The 21,017-nt window shown below is 52.5% G+C and overlaps 8 protein-coding genes across 8 annotated transcripts; 5 read left to right on the top strand and 3 right to left on the bottom strand.

Moving 5' to 3' along the window:
- Nucleotides 1-41: 41 nt before the first annotated feature.
- Nucleotides 42-2,769, top strand: NUU61_007028 (condensin subunit BRN1; the record flags this gene model as incomplete). The annotated part of the gene is made up of 3 exons (XM_056657553.1): nt 42-115; nt 167-737; nt 790-2,769. 3 exons carry the CDS (start codon nt 42-44, stop codon nt 2,767-2,769), a joined length of 2,625 nt encoding a protein of 874 aa, XP_056510353.1.
- Nucleotides 2,770-3,903: 1,134 nt separating this feature from the next.
- Nucleotides 3,904-4,414, bottom strand: NUU61_007027 (uncharacterized protein; the record flags this gene model as incomplete). The annotated part of the gene is made up of 2 exons (XM_056657552.1): nt 3,904-4,157; nt 4,270-4,414. 2 exons carry the CDS (start codon nt 4,412-4,414, stop codon nt 3,904-3,906), a joined length of 399 nt encoding a protein of 132 aa, XP_056510352.1.
- Nucleotides 4,415-5,272: 858 nt separating this feature from the next.
- NUU61_007026 (uncharacterized protein) lies at nt 5,273-6,960 on the bottom strand (the record flags this gene model as incomplete). The annotated part of the gene is made up of 3 exons (XM_056657551.1): nt 5,273-5,890; nt 5,957-6,424; nt 6,484-6,960. The coding sequence occupies 3 exons, from the start codon at nt 6,958-6,960 to the stop codon at nt 5,273-5,275; spliced, it is 1,563 nt and encodes a 520-aa protein (XP_056510351.1).
- Nucleotides 6,961-9,069: 2,109 nt separating this feature from the next.
- On the top strand, nt 9,070-10,893 carry NUU61_007025 (C2H2 zinc finger protein; the record flags this gene model as incomplete). The annotated part of the gene is made up of 1 exon (XM_056657550.1): nt 9,070-10,893. The coding sequence occupies one exon, from the start codon at nt 9,070-9,072 to the stop codon at nt 10,891-10,893; it is 1,824 nt and encodes a 607-aa protein (XP_056510350.1).
- Nucleotides 10,894-11,716: 823 nt separating this feature from the next.
- Nucleotides 11,717-12,398, top strand: NUU61_007024 (uncharacterized protein; the record flags this gene model as incomplete). Its single annotated transcript, XM_056657549.1, has 4 exons — nt 11,717-11,791; nt 11,858-11,980; nt 12,071-12,095; nt 12,205-12,398. 4 exons carry the CDS (start codon nt 11,717-11,719, stop codon nt 12,396-12,398), a joined length of 417 nt encoding a protein of 138 aa, XP_056510349.1.
- A 459-nt stretch (nt 12,399-12,857) lies between these two features.
- Nucleotides 12,858-15,419, bottom strand: NUU61_007023 (Serine-threonine protein kinase 19; the record flags this gene model as incomplete). The annotated part of the gene is made up of 5 exons (XM_056657548.1): nt 12,858-13,423; nt 13,534-14,050; nt 14,114-14,138; nt 14,251-14,830; nt 14,885-15,419. 5 exons carry the CDS (start codon nt 15,417-15,419, stop codon nt 12,858-12,860), a joined length of 2,223 nt encoding a protein of 740 aa, XP_056510348.1.
- A 575-nt stretch (nt 15,420-15,994) lies between these two features.
- NUU61_007022 (putative alpha,alpha-trehalose phosphate synthase subunit TPS3) lies at nt 15,995-18,930 on the top strand (the record flags this gene model as incomplete). Its single annotated transcript, XM_056657547.1, has 3 exons — nt 15,995-16,017; nt 16,076-18,786; nt 18,863-18,930. 3 exons carry the CDS (start codon nt 15,995-15,997, stop codon nt 18,928-18,930), a joined length of 2,802 nt encoding a protein of 933 aa, XP_056510347.1.
- A 1,808-nt stretch (nt 18,931-20,738) lies between these two features.
- On the top strand, nt 20,739-21,008 carry NUU61_007021 (uncharacterized protein; the record flags this gene model as incomplete). The annotated part of the gene is made up of 1 exon (XM_056657546.1): nt 20,739-21,008. The coding sequence occupies one exon, from the start codon at nt 20,739-20,741 to the stop codon at nt 21,006-21,008; it is 270 nt and encodes an 89-aa protein (XP_056510346.1).
- Nucleotides 21,009-21,017: the final 9 nt, after the last annotated feature.

Here is a 21,017-nt window from a genome sequence, read left to right as displayed (position 1 = left end):
CTCGCTGTTGTTTTTATCCCCTGCTGGGGGCAACCGCAATCATGCCCCGTGTCGCAAACAAGGTGCATCGCCGCTCGAACGGCAACTCAACCCCTCACAAGAACTCTCCCATCAAGTATGTTTAATTCGATACCAGGCTTAGACGTGTTTGCGCTGATCAGTCTAGAATTCCCCTCAATGATGATATGGGAGAAAAGGCGGCCCGCATGGAGGCGCGACAAGCACTCCATGACCGTCAAATGAACCAGATCAAGGCCGCCGTCAAGACCCCCATGCCCGCCCGTCGATATACAACTTATAACCGCGAAGGAAGCGACAGTCCTGCGACTCCGCGAGGGTCTGGTCATCGTGGTCGCGACAGCGATGTAGGGGGCCGGGCCGTGACACCGATGAAGCGCGTGCCCATTCTGGCCAACTTCGAGGAGTGGATGAAGATGGCGACAGACAACAAGATCAACGCGAACAACTCCTGGAACTTTGCTCTTATTGATTACTTCCACGACATGTCATTGCTCAAGGAGGGAGATGGGGTGAACTTCCAAAAGGCCAGTTGCACACTCGATGGGTGTGTTAAGATCTACACGAGTCGAGTGGATAGCGTGGCGACAGAAACAGGAAAGCTTCTGAGTGGATTGGCCGATGGTCGTGACAAAAGAGCGCGCGACGCTGAGGCAGAGGGAGAAGATGGCGAAGATGAGGAGGGCGAGGATGGAGGCTCTCGCAAGTCACGCAAGAAGGTATGGCACATAAGAACACAGAATCAAACACTTCACTAACTTCATAACTCAGACACGCTCCCACGAGGCTACATTGGCTCCGTCATTTGCGTCGCTGCAACTCAAAAAGTTCGAGCTGGAGTTCGCCGTGGATCCACTGTTCAAAAAGGCATCCGCCGATTTCGATGAAGGAGGTGCCAAGGGCTTGCTCCTGAACCACCTGGCTATCGACGGGCAAGGAAGGATTGTCTTCGATAGCAGCGATGATACTGTGGATGACAGCGCCAAGACTGCAGAGGGCGACCGAGAGGAGTCAACGGATGCCGACCAAGAGCAGCAAGACGAGCAGAAACCCGCTACGCAGCAACCAGCAAGCGAGACTTTCGAAGACGATACGGAAATCGACCTGGCTACCCTGGCCAACCAGTTCTTCCCGGATTTGGATCGTCTCGGCGAACAGGATGTCTGCCCGTCGCTCAAGAATTTCGATCTGGGTGATCCTAGTGGTTCCTTAGATATTCCTCTTCTCAAAGCACCCGAGGAATGGCGACAGGATAAGACCAATGAGGATGGACGAGGGGCCGAGGATCCTTCTGGTATCATGCTGGATGACGACAACGCAGTTGGCTTTGACGATGATGACGCTACTCTGGCTGGCTTCGACCTCAGTGGTGACACTGGATTTGGTGATGGAGGAGAAGCTTGGGCACGAGAAGCTGCCTTAGAACCGATGCTCAAGGTTCACCGGGTTGATCACGATGGGGAAGATGGTGACGACGATGGGGATATTGACACCGAGGATGCGTACGCCATATCCATGTCTCATCAACCCGACAATCGTGACCAGGAGAATATTTTGAGCTACTTTGACAACGCCCTTCAAAAGAACTGGGCTGGTCCGGAGCACTGGAAGATCCGAAGAATCAAAGAGCATGCAGCGGCCAGCAACACGACCGCAGCGCCCAAGCAGCGCAAAGAAAAGGAGCCTTTCGAGATCGATTTCTCGGCACCTCTAGATCCAGCTGTTGCCGAGCTTATCTACACCCCTGCCGCCTCCAATTCCACTATCTCTCTGCCCAAGACCCAGTGGAAGACCAAAGGTCGCAATCTGCTTCCTGATGACAAGCACTTCAACTCACGCCAACTTCTTCGTCTGTTCCTGAAGCCCAAGGCGCGGATGGGCTCGAAGAAGCTCTCGGGAATTCGGGCGATAAATCGTCGACCAGATCAGACGTCTGGTCATGGCGATATGGATGAAGCCTTTTGGGCAAACCACAAACCCGAGGACAATGGTGCTGATGAAGAAGGTGCCCCTGGTGCCTACGATGCAAACTTCTTTGCTGACGACGATGGTCTTGCGTTCCCGAATGGCATGGATCTCGACGATGAAGATGACAACCTGCCGTTTGCAGATGCCCGGGAGATGTTGTCGCCGCCCACCGATGGACCCCCAGGCACTTCGGCTGGTGAAGCGGGCAGTGCCTCCGGACTTACTGCACTACTGAACATGGTCGGGGCCACGCCTGGCCGCGGTGGGGCCGGTGGATACGGCTCGCAACTAGTGACTCAAGGCGGTCGCCGTGCACGACCAGACTATGTGGCATATGCACGTGTGGCAAAGAAGGTGGATGTGCGGCGGCTCAAGAACGAGATGTGGAAGGGAATGGGCGAACGGTTGATTGACGCGACCGATTTCAGCTCCGCTTCGCAGCCCGGCGCTGTGTCGAACCAGCCCCCGCCTGAGCCCGACACTGAGACGGAGCCGGAACCACCAACTCTCAAGCCAGAAAGTCCAGAACAGCCCGTTGACCCCAAGGACGACAGCCGATTACGGTTCACGCAAGTAATGAACTCCCTGAAGGCCGTCTATCCGGCAGAGACGCTACGCGATATTAGCACGTCGTTCGGGTTTATTTGTCTCCTTCACCTCGCCAACGAACAGGGCCTGGTCCTCGAGAGTGATCTGACCAAGCTTGGCAAGGGTGTGGGCTCCCTGGAGGAAATCTTTGTGACCAGGGACACACATGCCGTTCTGGAAGAAGGAGGCATGTGAGTTTTCTATAATTTGCATGTACAGTCCCCAATTGGGGTAGAAGCAGGGATTGCATGGTCATGACTGATGGAGAGATCCGGTTGGACTTGATGGAGTCTCGTGGAGTTGTTGGATTCTGTTTGCAATGGCGCTCTCGGTTGTTTAATAGTTATTTCTGGGTTGATGTCTTGAATGCACTTTTCGAATACACCTTTTTGTGCTTTTCTGGTCAGGACTAACCCTGGTTCAAGATGTGTAGTTGGTGGTGCCAACGATGCTGTGAAACAGAATTCATAGTATGACTTGAGTGTGTCCGTTCGAAGGTTGTCTTAAGGATATTCATCATGGACACCCCAAGCATCTCAATGATCCAAATTTCACGCTCTATCGTCCCATCTCCTAGGACCTGCCTGCGGCCTCAAGGTAACCGAGACTTCATCAACAAACATCTTTTGAACCCTTTTCTTCCACGCCTCATGGCTAGTTGGAGAGCATTAACAGGTCTAGGGTACCAGAACCCAACATCTTTAATGGTACGTAATAATTCTTGGTTGTAGATGTAGATTTTATAAGATATATAGTTACAGTTTACCTCATCCTGGCCCACTCACTCTTAAGCGTTCTTATGTCCTAACGACTCCTTCTATAGCAAAGAAGATGGGAGAGAATATAGGCCGTACCACGGCTCATGGGAAAATTCCTGCGCAAAAACATCTCGATCTCGTGAGGAAATTAAATATCCAAATTGGATGAGATCGTACCAGAATCTAATCTCCTCGTCCCAGGTTGGGAAATGGCATGCAAAAGCAATGTTTATGTATGTCATCCCGAGGGCGAACATATCCGCACCTTGGTCTGAGTGTTCCTTAGGTATTCATTGCTTTGTGTGCCGATTTTATTTCATGCGCTTCATTTCTGCGGTTGAAGTGAAAGTGTCAATGGAGACGGCCAAAAGAGAGAGAGAGAGAGAGAGAGAGACATACCTTGGGACATATAGCCCAGCGTCCCAAATATAAGCGTCGATGAGCCATCCTCTCTGCGGACCTGGTCAAAATCCGCGAGCAGGACCAAGGCGTCTGTGGCCTGGGCCGGGTTCCGGGGGTCCTTTGCAAGCCAGTTGAAAAGGAAATTCTCCGGCTTGATATCGCGATGAGATTAGCCGTGGCCGTGCAAGAAATCCACGGCCTCGATGTAGTGCGAGAAAACACTGCGCAGGAGCCTGGAGTCTGCTGTGAACCCTTTTTCTTTGAGGTCCTGGTTCGGGTCGTGGTTGACCTCGCAAACGAAATACGCATAGACCGGAGCAATATTCCTGTGTTGTAGTCTGTGCTGGTTCTTCGCACCCCGAGATGATCTGCGCATCTTCTGACTCATTGAGAGCGGCAGTCCATTTGTTGCCGTGGTCAAGACTTTTCATGATAACAGAGACACTCCCGAATCCTTCTCCCCCGAGACTGTGTTTCGTGGGGATTTTCCACGCCCCCTTCAACGTCGATTCCCATCACGCCTTCTCTCACAAACCGCGCCCGGGGAACCCCTGGTAGGGATGGGGCGCGTTGAGGCCGGGAACGATACTGTTGTCGGCGTTGCCAACGCCTCCAGTTCTCGATGAAAGACGGAAGTGCGCGTCGGACGAGGTCATTTCGTCGCTCGAGGAAGGACCCATCGGGGGGCCTTTGACGGTGAATCCAGCCCAGCTGAGAGAGTTGAAGGTGCCCAGGGAAATAGACAATTTATACAGTCAAAATGACAATCGAGCTAAGAGGTCAATTAAATAACCAAATAACTAAATCCACATGGAATTGTCAGAGGCTCAAACAATATAAGGAGCAGGATATAGCATGAGACTCGGAGATATATATTAAGAGTGCCAACTCTCGAATGATGATCCTTCCATGCTCATGCATTGAATATTAAGAGCATGAGGGCTTTTTTTTTTCACAGTGCAGAAGCTTTATATAAGTACGGAACGGAGTAACAAATTAAATATTTCAAGGGTTCTCAAAGGATTCAAAAGTGGTTACCAACACCCAACAGTGTGTGGGGGCGACATGGGGACATTTATCTACGCTAAGAAAGAAGCCCCCAATCAATACATAATGCCAAGGCATATCATCATTAGGAAGCTTGTGCCCATGCTGGTCTAATCGGGAATCGAGTATGGGTAGGTATATACTTGTTGATAACCACTATAGTCGACGATGAGAAATAAGAAAGAGAGAGCATTTAAGTACACAGTTTAAACATCCAAATAGGTATCTGTATCATTCCCAAACTCCAATACGCCCAGTGTGTGTAAGTGTGTGTAAGTGTGTGTGTGTGTGTGTGCATCCAGTGCCCAAGTAATTAAGTCGGTAGGTAAGGTGTCCATGAATATGTCCAATTTTCCTGAAGCTGGTCATACCACAATGAATTCTTCTGGTATTTTCCCCTCAATTTTTTGCCTTTTTTTTTATTTTCTTCTTCTTCAGTTGGGACAAGCAGGACAACCAAGCATCAAAAACCAGATACGCAATCCCGTAGTTCATTTGTCACGGACAGCCGACGGGAACTGCGGCGCCATGGGACTCGTGTAGGCAGTAGGAATCTGGACGGCATCGTAGGTCTGCTCACCGGGAGCGGCAGCCATATGTTGAGGAGCGCTCGGAGCAGGCGGAGACGGGGACTGCCTGGGCACCGGCGGCGAAGGGGACGAAGCCAGGGCAGCGAATTCCTGTTGGGCAGTCTGCGGCGTGGGCTGCTGGACGCGGATGGGAGGTGGTTGCAGCTGGAAGCTTGGGACCGGGCGGGTTGGCGAGCGCGGCGATGCGTACTGCGTGGGACAGGACTCGCTTTGGCCCTTCTCGGCGGCCGAGTAAGGGTCGACGGCATAGTAGGGAGACTTGGGCGCGTAGTACGGTGACTTGGGTGGGTAGAATGGTGACTTGGGCGGGTTGGACTGGAAGCCGGCGAAACCTGGGGTGTTGGGGGCCGATTGAAGCCGCAGCTGGGCGAGGTACAGGTCGGAGCGCGCATTGTCGCGGTTGTCCATGGTTTTCATGAGTCTGCGCTTGGTCCAGAAGCGGTAGAAGACCACGACGTAGATCAGGATCACGAGGACTTCGATCACGACTTCGATGATGGCGCAGACAAGACCCCAGTCCTGAAAACAAAAGCAATGGTTAGTCATGGTGGATTTTTGAGCATAAAGTGAATATAGACTACATACCTGAAGACGACACAGCAGGGCATAGTCAACCGAACTGTGATAGAGCTCCTCGCGCCTGTTTTTGGCACACGACCAACCCCACATGTCCTTGCTATTGCCTGTTGACTTGGAGTGTTGATAGAGAGCTGCGCCGACAATCCACATGACCAGACTGAAAACGAAGAAGCCGATCGAAAAGGATGTGTAGTAAATAGCAGCCTTTTCGGCGCGCCGGTGGCCGCCCTTGTAGTAGGCCCAAAACACAATCAAACAGGCAAATAGTGAGACACAAGCCAAGGCCAAGAGGAGATATTGCGGCCATGGGTTGGTGCCCTCTGCCCAAGGAGGGAGATTGTTGCGTGTGGGGATGGTCTTGGTCGCGTTGAAGATGGTCAGCGTCGTGGCCAGTAGGGACAGCACGATCAGACTGCAGCCAAAGTTCACGAAGCGAAGGAAGATCTTGGCGATGCGAACACGGAGTTTGATTCTCTTTTCAAGTCGACAAGTCAGTGAGATATATTTGGTTTGATGTGGCAAGGGGCTTGTACCAAATCTCGCGCATTTTCCTTCTCGGTATGCTTTTCTTGTTTCTCCAGCATATACTCCTCACGGAAGGTTGGGCTGAGCGGGTTCAACGAGCGAGCCGTGTTGGGCACCTTCATCCCGCTTTTCAAAGGCGACACCGGGGGCCGCGAGTCCTGTGCATGCTGCGCGGGGTCGTTGGATGTCACATAGCCAAACCCGACATCCGCGACACCTCCTGGGGTTTTGGGCTGCAGAGGATCCGCGAAGGGTGATCGCCCCGCTTCGCTCTGTTCCACGGGGGAGTGAATGGTAGTGGCTTCAGCGAAACGGGCCGTCCGCGGGCTCTTCAGCGATGCATTGCTGTCAGCCGGGGTCTCCTGCACCGTGTGCTGCGGTTGGGGCGCCATTGAGCTGTGATAGGAGCCACGAGTGAGATCTGTGGGAACGACGGGTTCATACGTCTGGGGGAAGCTTTTCTGGCTGTCACCCGAGACCGACATCGAATCGATGAGCGACGAAAGAAGTATATTAGAAATTCAACGATTCGGTCAAGAGAGCCAGCTCTTAACAGGATCCTGCAGGAATAGATGCCGGCAAATACCGCGTCGAGTCAATTCTCTGTGACAGCCCCACTGCTCTGGGTGTGACAACGGCTGAGCTATATCGGGGTGGACTGGATATGCCGTGTGCGAAACCTGCGTCCACGGGTATAACAAGAGTAGTCCAGAGAGCGGCGGTGGTCAGAATCTGCGAAAACGACAAAAAGGGCGAAGACAGAAGATTCAACCAGCGCCGGCAGGCCTTGAATATCAATCATGGTAGAGCGCCAGGGCGGGGCTATCACTGCAGGTCACAGCTCCTCATCACTCGTGCCGGGCCCCCGTACGCGCCGGGGAGAGAGAGATTGCATGGATTTCGAGGCCATGATTGGATTATGCAGAGACTAGCGAGGTCTCTAGATGCAGGAGCCGTCGATGCTGGAGGGTGCAACGGGGAGTGTGACTGGACGGTGCGAGGGATCTGCCAAGCTTGTCACAGTGGAGCCCCAGGCCAGTGAGCCCTCACGATGCACCTCCATCACCTTTCCCCCAGCGCTAAACCCACCGATCGTCTGGCCAACCATACGACTTGCAGAACCGCTGGCAATTGACAGAGAGATGGGGAACACAAGGCATGAAGAAGTGATGGACTCAAAATACCCGCCAACCCCAAGTCGAGGGCCAGCCACACTGGGAGAATAAGCACCGACACAGTCTTGGGCGGTTGGAACATGGACCAGGCCGAATCGGAGGTGATTTTGCGAGTTTGGGAGTTTGTGATTGAATCATGAACGATTTGTTTTTGAGATCCCCGGGGAATTTGGCTAATTCCCCTAAATATAGTGGACCATCTCCACAGTTTCCCGGGTGATTTCTGTGAAGCGTGTATCTGATCGGCCCCAAGTTTACGAGGAGCACGGAGAGATTCTGAGCAGACACGATTACAGCCCTAGAGGGCCGAAACGGACAATTGATACTGTTGATGCAAGTGGAATGATGAAGACTCCTGTCTACTTGGCTGATCTTGTTGCCCACCTCGCAACACAGCCATGCTCTTTCTCTCTCTCTCTCTCTCTCTCTCTTGGTCTATTCTCCCTCCTCCACGAACCGGTAAAGCTGGAGCTCCAACAGTTTGTTTATTTTTAGTCCAGGCCCACCCTACTCAGCCAGGGTACAGCCATGGAAAACAACCAGACCCTGTCGGCGCGACCTGAAACGAAGCCTTCATGGCCCCAGGGTGGCGATGAGAAAGATTTTGACCAACCTGATGACCCTCCAGTTTTATCAGGTTCTGTGCCCAGGTGACATCACGATCCTGAAGGCTCTAGGGCCGCCGAGGTTCCTGGAGGCAGAGCCGGTTTGGAGGAACATGACCTCATGGCCGTGGATCAGCCGCATCGATGAGAAGAACGGTGTATCGAGTGTATCGAGTGTATCGACGATGCATGGGCAGTGGAGGCGAATAACAAGACCTCGTCCCGTGGCCAGCCACACGTTATTACACAGCCTCACTCTGGTAAAGTACCTAGTACTTGATTGCAAGCGGTGGCCCCCATACATAGGGAAGTACCAACTACCCCACCCATTCCTTTTTTTTCCCTCCCAGAGCCTCGACCGGAGCCAAGCAATACCGTAATACACTCCCCTTGCCATCTTCTCTTCTCTTTCTTTTCCTCGTATCAGTAATCTGGGGAGAGACGGATCATTGTTCATTTGCTTCTCTCTCAAAACCACGTTGCGTTCTACCCTTCCCATTGAAATTCACTCAATATCCAGTGGTTTTCAATTCTACCCAGCCTCAAACCCACCCCCTCGTTACTCTGGGTCATTCCGGGTGGATCTCGTTCCCGGTCTGACAAGTGCGAAGCTGAAACCCTCGTCAGCTTGCGCCACACTCGGTTTCCAGGTGAGAGAGAGAGAGAGAGAGAACCGCCCCACACGCCCTGGACTTCGCCCTCCTCCACCCCCCCCAAAACCCTCGTCCGGTATTGCATTCTTATCAAAACCCTGATCTGGAATGAAGTCGGTCAAGTTCATCACCTTCTTTATCCCTTCCCACCCGTTTCTAACATGTCTTCGGAAGTAGCTGTTGCCGTGGCTCGTCCCCCCTTTGAGCCTGGTGCGAATCCTTCTGCCCCCATGGCGGCTTTGATGCAGTCGAATAACGAGCCTGTCGCCGTCTCCAACCCACTGTCGGGAGCACCGTCCATCTCTAGCGAACATTTCGCCTTCCTCAAATCACAATCCAAGCCCGAGAGTCTGAGTTCTATTGCCAGCGCCGGTCTCCACGTCTCGCCATCTCGCGATCAATTACCACGGATGACGAGTCCCGCGCCAGGGCCGGCGGATCGGTCGGCAGAGCACGACAAGGAGGCGGAACGAAACAGCTCACATGTCGCTCGTGAGGCTTTGGGTGCAAGCGAGAAGTCCCCCGATGCTTCGATGCATAATGCGGTACATGCATCCCCGGAGCAGATGCAAATCGATTCGCACGCGAATGAACCATCATCAGATCCCTACGGGTCGAACGACCACCCCAACACCCTATTGAACACCACCGTTGCGAGTCCAGGCCCCATCGAGGAATCGACCTCCCAGGATGGCGACCAGCATCGCCCGCGAGCGGGGTCAGAAATCGATTCGGACAGTCACAAAGCTTTCTCGTATCCCCCGCTCATTGGCGCCATCAATGACCCGCGTCGCGGACTGAGCCTGCCCAGCTCGGGATACAACCGGGGCAGCCCGCGATCCCCATCCGCCAAAAAGCATCGCTGCCCATACTGCGCCACGGAATTTACCCGCCAACATAACCTTAAAAGCCATCTTCTGACACACAGTCAGGAGAAGCCCTTTGTATGTCAGACTTGCCAGTCTCGCTTCCGGCGACTGCACGACTTGAAGCGACATACGAAACTCCACACCGGCGAACGACCGCATATCTGCCCCAAATGTGGAAGGCGCTTTGCGCGTGGCGATGCGCTTGCCCGGCATAATAAGGGCCAGGGTGGTTGCGCAGGCCGGCGAGCGAGCATGGGGAGCTTCGCGCCAGATGATGAATATCCAGACGGATCCACGGGTGGCCCGGACGACACAATGGATGGAATAGTATGCGCGGAGCCGGAGCGGATGGACGAGGAAGATGAGCGACGATTCAACGCGCCCAGCATTCGGAAGCACGATGCAGACCTCCTTCATCCATCTGATTCACTCCACGTTCGTCAGTCTAACACCTACCCGCCGCTCTCGGTCAACCGTCCCAACCATAGTAGTCTTTATCCGCCTCCGGCCAATCATGCTGGTTCGGGCACGTCAACCTCTACACATCCCGGAAGTCTGACCTACCCGCCTACTGGATTCCCGTCGAGCTCGTCTCTCTTCTCCAACGCCGTCAGCGACAGCCCTAAACCGCTGTCTCCCAATGCTCTGTCGTCGCAACATAACTCACAGCCACCCCGCGCTCACTCCCCTGGCATGAGCCAGTCATTACCACAACCGCCCTTTGGGCGAACTGGGCAATCTTCCGCGCCAAACCATGCCGCGCCAAGTCTAGGTTTACCACCGCCACAGCCCGGGGCACCCCAGCTGCCTCCACCACCGGGTTTGAGCTCGCCTGATTCTCGATTTGGCCTGCAGGCGGCCAAACATACTCCGTCGCATAGCCACTCAAGCTCTCACAGCTTACCTGCACCCAAGACGGGCGCCGAGGCTCCTGACGCCAATGGCGCGAATGCCAGCCAGGTTGACAAGCTCTGGGTATACGCTCGGTCCATGCATGAGGAGTTGACAGGGCTGCGCGCCGAAGTGGCAGCCTTGCGGGCGCAGATCGCATCCAACAACAACTCGGGGGCCCCGGCGCCGGTGGAAGTGAATTCGGCCAATACCGGACCGCGGTAGTGGCATCTGCGGAGAGAAATAAAAGCTGTTGATGCTTGTTCCGGAGTGTACGATATGGCCGACGATCCCAGCCCTTGGAGGGTTGGCCGTCACTCTCACCCATTGTCTCATCTATCTTGTTGATACGTTCCGACTATCCCTCGTTTCCTGTGGGGTCGAATTTCTTTTTGATGCCCTCATGAATACCGCCCATACCGACAGTCGCTGGTTTACCTTTCTTCTTTCTCACTGCAGGCCTAGGCTCATGGGTCTGACGGGTATCGCGCCGTGATATTTTATGCGACCGAGCCCCCGGTGTTATATTTCTTTCTTTGAGTGGGTTGGAGTTTGGTGTACCAAAAATGGACTGATATGTCGCGATGGACGGTGCACTTCTGGTTGGACTGGGTTCCTTCCTAGACTTGGATGGAGACCAGATATCCTCTTCTCTCATTTTCATTTTCAGTTTCACTTTCGATTTCATTTACATTGTCCGGGTATGATTGGCCTTCGAAGATGCATGGATTGACGCTGGGAGTTTTCTTTTTATACTATTTTCTTTCCTGTTCTTGAGCCATTCCACCTTAGGTAGTGATAATATATACCCGACTTTATGTTGACATCTATGAATCGAGTATAAAAAGTGCTGAAGTATACATTATCCAATGTGTGGCGATGTTGTACCGGGGACCGAGGCACAACGTTGGGAGCTCCACTAGCTGCGTCAGGACGGGATCTCTCCTCTTCAATCCCTCAATTCACCTGCTGATTTGCACCCCTAAGTTGCTTTATATTCTTCTTCAATAAACATTGCTCAAAATATTATCCAGTCTATATTTCCACAATGTCTCTCTCGACTCCATCTCTCACCCTACAAGCATCTGCCTTGTCATTCCTGTCATTGTCGATTGGGCACACGGTATGCTACCAATGTTCTCCCCCTAATGTTCTTCTTCTATGCAGAAAACTATAAGTCTTTTATTAGCTATGTGTACTAATCCCTTTGTTTGTGTTGCAGCTCAGCGGAAAGGAATGGACCGCCAACAAGGCCTTTAAATCTATTTCTGGCTCGCAGCCCTGGGCTTGTGGGACGGTAGGCTGGTACCAGGTATGGCCCTACCACCTATTTCCATAGATATATTCATCTATCGCTTTATTAATTGTTTTGTTAATTTATTATCATGCTAATATTGTACAGGGAAGTGCATTCTTCTTTGTGACTGGTACGTATAACATCTATCCACCCCAATAATTCTATATGCCTTGATCTCTATTTACCCTTCCCTTCTCTTTTCTATCTCTTACATATATTACTCGCTGATATATATACAGGCCTCCTCCACTACCAATGGTCTCAAAACTCCGTCGCTTTCCAGGACCCAATCAACAAGGCCATTGCGGGCATCATCAATATCTTGCTCTGGACCAGCTCGGCCTGGTATGCTAAGTACGGGGTCAAGCAGAATGCCTGGGCTGTTGGGTTGTCGGCGGCGTTGCAGGCTTGGGGGGTTATCAATTCTTTATGATTTTCTTTTAGTCCTTTGGGGGTTATGCCCATAGATATCCAGGTCGATCTACTTCTAAGTAGAGAACCTAAAGGAAATTATTTCATTTGTCACTTCCTGGCGTTTCACTTTCGGCGCCGGCCAAGCTGAGCTCGTTTATTGAGACGACCGATCTTGATATCGGACGCCCTCTACATTATCACTGTGCCCCCGGGGCTATGTCCCCCGGACCTCATAGTCCGGTGTTGATCACAATCTTCAAACGGCTCTCCCCCCCCCCCTCTTGTATCTTGATAGCTGTCGTTCGTCAAAGTCATGTCAAGGGCCAATTCAGTCCGCAGATTTATATCACCTGGTTGAAATAGAATTCTCAGAATCCTCTCGTGTTGATATTATATCAAACCAGGCATCAATTGGATGTATAACATCTCAAACAGCAACCAAATATGATATACCGTCGGCATTGAAGACCCGGAAAAATCACCTCCCTGACAAGAACCATGTTCTTCGACTCCGTCTCCTCTCAATCCACCCAAGAAACAGTCCCACATCTGCTACCACCGCACGCGGCACCCCGCCCAGCGTCCAGTTGCGCTGGACCCACTGCGGGATCGACCCGCACGCATCGGAGGTCGTAGCCATAGTCCACTGGATGCGACGGGGTGCAGTGGCAGATTCAGTAGGGGTGGCTTGAGCACTGCCAGAAGCTGAAACTGGCTCTGGCCCTGACACTTCAGCGCTAGGTGCAGCCGAGGTACTGGGCTGGGCAGAGAGCAGGGTGACCTGCTCGACGCTTGCATAGTGGGCGAAGATTGCCCGCCGCGATACGGTGCTCATGATCTTCTCGTGGATTTCTGGCGGGGTGGATGAGAACTTGCAGAAGAATGGGATTTGGAGGGTGATGAATCCATTAGGAGTGTGATTTGCCTGGGAGTGTTGGCTGTCCGAGGTACTGTCGTTGGCATATGCGGCGGATATAGTCAGAGAAATAAAGGCGCGCGGGGCGATGAGCGCTGTTGGGTGGAAGGTATGGGTGATTAGGTTGACTTGATAGAGTCAGTATACCCCACAGAGACTCTGTACCATGAAGAAGTGATCAAGATAGATGACTCAAAAGCTCCAAGGCATGTTACGAGGAAGATATAGCAATACATACCTTGCATTTCCACATCCTTAAATCGCACTCCATCCACCTCAATTTCTCCCTTTGCCTCCCCCAGCTCTTCCTCCCCCCACTCGACTAACCGTTCCACACCCGTGACACTCGGCGTGTATTCCATCTCATGTTCAGCATGATGGGTTCTCAACCCCGTCTGGAACTCACTCCACGAAGCAGTGCCATTCTCGCTCCTAGAATCGAGATGCTCGCTTTGGCGACACACCCAGAACTCGGTCTTCTCTTTGCTGATCTCTCCGGACTCCTGTGGCGGGGCTGCTCGCCACCTGTGCAGCAGCTTGACTTTTGCTGCGGACGGCGGCGAGGAGCGGAGCTTAGGGTCTGCGGTAAAAGTTGAGGGGATAACAGCGAGGAATTGCTGGGCTTCGTGGAGGGCAGTGCGGATGAATTGCGTTGGGGGGTAGGCGCGAGGGCTCTGTGGGGGAGGGAGGGATGGGATGGAAGGGAAGTAAAGGGGAGAGCGGCAAGTTTGATGAGGGGCATTGTTGAGAAGCACCTGGGAGATTTACCCGGTCAAAAACAAGGGGATTGTATCTTCCAGGAGAGGTGGAGGTTGCACATTAAAGTGGGGAGGATCGGCAGTGCTTGTTTCGATGATGCCATGGATGACGGGAGCTATGAATGGACCTTACTCAGGGAGATATATCCACAGTATGGAGGAAATAATAATATATCAAATAACGCAAATGGGCATACTACAGACAGCGGATTCCAGGTCCCACGCTGCCCGTCTCAAACATCTCTATAAGCCCGGCGCCCAGTGCTTCTTCCAGCACCCAGCGGAACTGCATCCCGTACAAGTCTTTCCACTTCTTCGTTTTGCCGGGTAAGATCCCCGCGAATTCCCCTCGAGCTCGTTTGGCCATGTGGAAGCTCTTATCGGTTTCCACAGCTCCGTCCCATCGGTCTTTTAACAAACCCAATGGCGCTTCGCCAGAAGCGGACCGTCGAAGGAGAGAGATTAAATGGGCACGGCCCGTTCCCAGCAACCGAAGATACGTTCCAGTGTTTGGGAGTGACAGAAAAAGCGTGGCAGCCCGCGCCTGGGCATCCGATTGCACGGGTCGGTTGGCGCCGGGCTCACTTCGACTAGCCGAGGAGACTGCGGCTTCGGGCAGATTTGGCAGTGATGCAAGGCTCAACGTCCCCTGTGTGAAAGAAGAAGACGAAACTAAAAATCCGGCACGTAGCAACGCCCGGTACTCGTCTGGAGTAAATACTCCCTGTGAGATAGCAGAAGATGTCCCGATGCGCTTAAGGATATCGAGGAATTTTTCTGTATACTATTAATCCATGCCCCTGGCAAAAATATGTGAAATTGAATGCTTACCCTTGACAGCCGCATCCAAGACCGAGTTCCCACGCACTAAATTCTCCCACTCATCTGCGAGTACCAGGCAATCACCCAGCCCAGCGGCATCACTGCCGCGCCCGGGTATGATCAAACGCCGCACTCGGCCGGTCTGTACCAACTCGACAATCTCCCGCTCCACCTGCGTCGGAGCATTCAGCAAGGTATGCACATGTGCGACCGAGGCGAGGGGAGGTAGCGACCGTCGTAGATTGAGGACTTCGGCAATGCGTGTGCTGTTCATTCCCGCTCGCGCTGGGAGCTCGTCGAACATCCCCGTTCGAATATACTGGATTGCTTGTACCACATTGTGGACGGGAGCTGTCTCTGAGATGTAATGCGATCCACCTACATCAGGGAGCGGATCGTCTACACCCCAATCGGGCTTCACGCTGGCCCCGCCCGATGCAGGTTTGCGGCGCGCATGGGCGGCAAAAGGCGAGGCTCGAGGTCTGGTAGTGGATTTTCGTTTCTGGACACCGGACACAGGAGCGGACGTGAGACGCAAGGTCATGCCTGGGGGAGATGAGATGGCAAAGAGAAGGTCGAATCGGGGAGAGAGATGAGCCTCTCAGGTCATGAGGAAGATTCCACCAATCAGCGGCCAGTGTCTATAGTTCGGTATTGACAATACCGTATGGAAACATCATCACCATGGATGGCCCTTCCACATCCGGTATGATTCGGTCACAGCCAGTACTCGACTCCCAATCCAAGTCGATTGCGTCTGTGGATTTTTGGCGATGGTCGTTGACTTCACTTTGTCCCTGCTGGTTGTAAGATACCCCCTCCATCTATATTGAGACCGCCTTGTTTTTGCCATTGAAAACCCAGCTTAACTTGCTTGGCTTCCGGGGCCGATCTTTCACATGACGTAGTCATGAGAAAACGGGTCTTGGTTCAACATCTTTTTTTCCTCTCGTCAGCAGGTTATAGCTGCAATTCACCCCGAGTCGAAGCGGCTCTTGTTGATTCCTTCACTATTATCCCTCGTCCCTCATCCCCGGACTCACTCATTGCTCGCGGGGGTTGGTAGTTCCTCAGTTTCTCCAATTCCTACCCCTCGTTCGAGGGGTTCCTTCTTTCATCATGACTGTCTTCATCGCGTCCCTGTAGGTGTTGGTTACCGGATAACTTCGGGTCTGGATGGTTGACTCATTCGCGATTCAGATTTCTGCCCTACACTGTGAACTTCCATGTCGATAACTCGCGCAACCGCTCTCCACCTGCCGTTACTCCACCGGCCACCACGAAAGCTGACACGATTTCCCCGCAACCCAAAGTAACCGCCAGTCTTTTCGAAGCAAAGAAGCCAGCTCAACAGAAGGGACTTACCCCCGGAGCGACGACGGATCATGAACGCATCTTCACAGCCGATTTGGCCCGGACAGAGGAAGAGCCCTCTGGATATCCGTTTCCGCCGTCGGCAACGGGGGAGAACCAGCTTCTTACCGAGAGTGAAGCCCATTCCCCTGCATGGGGAGCAACTACATCTCTGAACCAGCCAAAGCCTCAGGCTGTCTTGTCGCCCTCGCCATCGATTCTGAAACACCAAGATCCCATACCTCCGCCCAAGGAGCCTGTGTTGCACAAGCTCCCCCAAGTTGCGTCAACCCCGGCATTAGTAGGCCTCAAAAGGGCTGAGCTTTCCGGTCGCAAAGAATCATTCTCTAGGGCAGAATGGACTATTGAAACCGCCGAGCAAGGGAATGGTGGCTTGCGAAATGCGGTCCGCTCGGCTCGGGACGCCGGATACTTGGACGAGATGATGTGGGTGGGCACCATGGGCATGCCGACGGACGCACTAGTGGAATACACCCGAAAAGAGATCGCGGAAAAGCTGGAAGAAGAGTATGGGTCTCTGACAGTGTTTGTCAGCGACGGCGACTTCAATGGCCACTACACCCACTTCTGCAAGACGATCCTTTGGCCGGTCTTTCACTACCAGATACCGGACAACCCCAAGAGCAAAGCCTACGAAGATCACTCGTGGATCTATTATGTCAAACTCAACCAAGCCTTTGCAGAGCGCATCGCCAAGGATTGGAAGCGCGGTGATTCTATATGGGTTCAGGATTACCATCTGTTGCTTGTCCCGGCTATGCTGCGGAAGATGGTGCCGGACGCGCAGATCGGGTTCTTTCTGCATATTGCCTTCCCGTCCTCGGAGGTCTTCAAATGCCTGGCCCCACGCAAGGAGCTTCTCGAGGGCATCCTTGGTGCCAACCTGGTGGGTTTCCAAACTGACGAGTATTGCCGGCACTTTTTGCAGACGTGTAGTCGCATACTGTGTGTGGAGGCCACAAACGAAGGTATCCAGTTGGAGGACCGGTTTGTCAATGTAGGCACATTCCCAATCGGCATTGATCCGACTTCATGGGACAAACGCCGACAGGCGACGGATGTGGAGCGATGGGTCAATACGATTTCCGCCCGGTATCAAGGCAAACGACTCATCGTCTCGCGCGACAAGATTGACTCGGTCCGGGGCATTCGTCAGAAACTCCTGAGTTACGAGCTGTTTCTCAACACCTACCCAGAATGGGCAGACCAAGTTGTGTTGATCCAGGTCGCTACCAGTACCACTGAACAACCCGAGCTGGAAGCAACGATATCTGATATCGCCATGCGAATCAACTCGACCCACTCGACCCTCGCTCACCAGCCCTTAGTATTCCTAAAACAGGACCTGGCGTTCCCTCAGTATCTTGCGCTCATCACTGTCGCCGACGCTCTGATGATCACTAGCTTGCGTGAGGGAATGAACTTGACGAGCCACGAATTCGTCTATTGTCAGGATGGTAGCTATGGGGACAAGGCATTCGGGTCTTTGATTCTCAGCGAGTTCACGGGCAGTGCATCAGTATTCGGAAATCACGCTCTTCTGGTCAACCCTTGGGACTACCGGCAGTGTTCAGAGGCGATCCACACGGCGTTGACTCGAGATGCCAAAAAGCGCAAGGAGGTGTGGGAGGAGATGTATCGTGCAGTTCTGCAGAACTCAACCACAAACTGGGTCAAGTCGTTCAGTGAAACGCTATCCCGAGTCTGGAACGAGCAGTCGTCGCGCGAGATGATGGCCGTACCGCGTCTTGCTGTACCGCGGCTGGAGGAGCGATACCGACAGTCAAAGCGCCGGCTCATGATTGTGGACTACGAAGGCACGCTGGCATCGTGGGGGTCTCCGAGCAGCATCATCTTGACAACGCCGCAGCGTGCGATCATCACCTTGACGGAACTCACTGATGACCCTTCCAATGCCGTCTATGTTATGAGCTCGCGCATGCCGGAAGAGATGGAGCGGCTGTTCCGTCAGGTCAACCATCTGGGCTTGATCGCTGAGAATGGCTGTTTCGTCCGCGAGCCTCATAGCGACAAGTGGACTACTTTGGCCGACAAGGTGCATATGGAAGCATGGAAGGAGTCGGTCTCCCAGATCCTTGCCTACTTCCAGGCGCGTTTGGAAGGGAGTTGGATCGAGGAACGCCACTGCTCACTCGTCTTCCATCACGGGTCGACCGAGGACCGGGCTATTGCTGGCCGCCTGGCCGCCGAGTGCGCCGGCAATATCAACGATGCCTGCGCTAACCAAGGCGTGCATGCGATCTCCGCCGAGAGTGCTTTGGTCGTCGAGACCATCAAGACCAACAAGGCCTCTGCCGCGGAGCTCGTGTGGGGCTGGTGTCTCGAAGGCTCGGGTCAAGCCGAGCGTGCCGCCAAACCGGATTTCCTGCTGGTTGTCGGGGATAGTCGTGAAGATGAGCCGGTGTTCCGGTGGGCCAACAAGTTGGAGAGTGCCAAGGCAGTTGATTATGCCATGACGGTGACGCTAGGGTCGCGAAGCACGGAAGCCAAGGCGACGTTGACGCAGGGAGTGACGGGTAAGCTTTTCCTTCTTCTCCTTTCTTCTACCTTTTTTGTCCATCCTTGGATTCTTCGGAGACTAACTCGACACAGGGGTTCTCTCCTGCCTGCAGCAACTGGCCTCATCGCCAGAAACGGCATCTGCATCGTTGCGACAGTGATGCCCGGGCGAGTTGACGGGGCAACTGTCTACATGCGAACGCGAAAACGAGTACATGAAGATAGCATGATCGACGATTGGAGTTTTTCTTTTGATTGTCTATTTGAGCAATGATCCGGGATCTGGCATGGAGGATTCCGGACATCTGCACATAATACATGTATGCATTGCAGAGTACAAGACGGCACAATCGAAGCATAACCCAAGACTTGAAGGAGGGTTCAAGTAGGACCTGTGAATGTCACCAAGCTGCTTTCAACGTCATTCTACACGATAATATAATCCACAAGCGAACGAGCCACCCCACGAAAATATCGCCATTTTCGCGAACCTCCTAATTTTAATCAGCTACTTAGACTTCCGCATAACCCAACTTGGGTCGAAGGACCCAAAACCCAATGCCAAGAACCCAACAATAAAGTTTATTGCATAATTATACATAAAAGCGCCAAGATATTCCTAATTAGGCCTATTTATACATACTTATGCATAGAGTTGGGCCGAAACTAGGTTATTGGGTCCTTGTCAATGCCAAGATTGGGTCGAAAGTTGGGTTTTGCGGAAGTCTACAGCTACTATACCACTAAATCGCTCTCAAAATGCTGGAAATTCTACTAAACTAAAGGGTAGACTCTTATTAGCTATTAAGGCTATTCAGAATCAAGAAATCTCTTTAATTCGCGATGCAGTAAGCCGATTTTGCGTATCTCGTTTAACTCTGCAGTATCATCGCCTCGCTGGCTGTATTAATCGTTCTGCTAAAAATTAACCGAAGTTATATATATTATTATATAGATATTATTCTTATAATTTATCTTTCGTATTACTTGACACGGTGAGCGGGGCGCCGGAAACGGCGCCTATTGCACCGCTGCTCCGCCGCCTCCGTAGACATAGACAGAGCCATCCTATGGGTCAAAGGTCGTGACCCATGACCCAAACCCACGACCTATAGGTCGGGTCAATAAAATCCTAACCTACCTATAGGTTAACCTGTGGGTTAACGGGTTAATCTACTTTTGACCTATTTTAGTATAAATTTCCTAATTAGGATAGATAATTTACTTATCTTTTTTAATAATATACCGAAAATAAAGAAAAATCGCTTCTTTAATAGATTCTCTCTATATATCGATATAGAGTAGCTCTTTGGCTAGTAGCTATACAAGAAATAGTTAATATTCTCTTGCCAAGCGTGGATCTACCCCTATTTACTCTATTAGATAGAATCGAGTCTATAATTTTATTAAACGCTATAATAAAATTAAGACTCGATTCTCTCGCTAATATAATTATCGGCGCGCTAAAAATAAAGACCTAAAAATTATTATTAAGTAGTTTAACTATATACTCCATTTAACGATGACACGGTGAGTTGGAGGCCAGGAACGGCCGCATCTGAGGCCGTTTTAAGCATCTCGCTCACCGGCACGGGCCTTGGGCATCACGTGTGTCAATGCCCACGGCCGACCGGGCCTACTTCCACCCTCTCACGTTGGCCGTGCCTGATGCCTTGCCCCTGCTGCCCACTCACTCATGATGCAGCCGCCGTAGGCCCCATCCTCGCTCGCCCTCCTGGAGGAAAGGGGCCAAAAAGGGCTCCCTGTTGAACAGTTTTTTTCGCTGCGATTCCATAAAGATCGACTGCCATAGCGTCCGGCTGCTCGCCCTTTCTCATTCCCCAACAGCTCTCCCACCTTCACGCCTGTCGGTTAGTGAACCTCTCGCTCCTGAAGCATATTAGTTTCGATCATTTCCATACCCTATTTCTGTTCCTCGTTCCCTTCGCCTCTCTTTACAACCCTCCCCATGCCTCGCCCTTCGCGACCAATTTTGTCGGACGACGAGAGTGATGCCAGCACAGGTCTCCCCGATATCTTCTCAAACGATGCTTCCGAGGACGATTCCTCCACCAGCGACCCCAACCTAGGCAGTGATGTCGAGTCACATAATGAATCTGATGATGACTCGACCTGGGTGACGAAGAGGAACAACCTACACCGGAGCCCCACCTCAAGAGGCCGAGAATCTCAATGTGTCGCAGCTCCGACAACAAAGATACAGTCCCAGTTTGGCTGAGCAGGTAGG

Source organism: Penicillium alfredii (assembly GCF_028826965.1).
Source record: "Penicillium alfredii strain IBT 34128 chromosome Unknown utg000009l_segment0_segment0, whole genome shotgun sequence".
Lineage (NCBI taxonomy): Eukaryota > Fungi > Ascomycota > Eurotiomycetes > Eurotiales > Aspergillaceae > Penicillium > Penicillium alfredii.
This window is presented reverse-complemented; position numbering and strand designations above follow the sequence as displayed.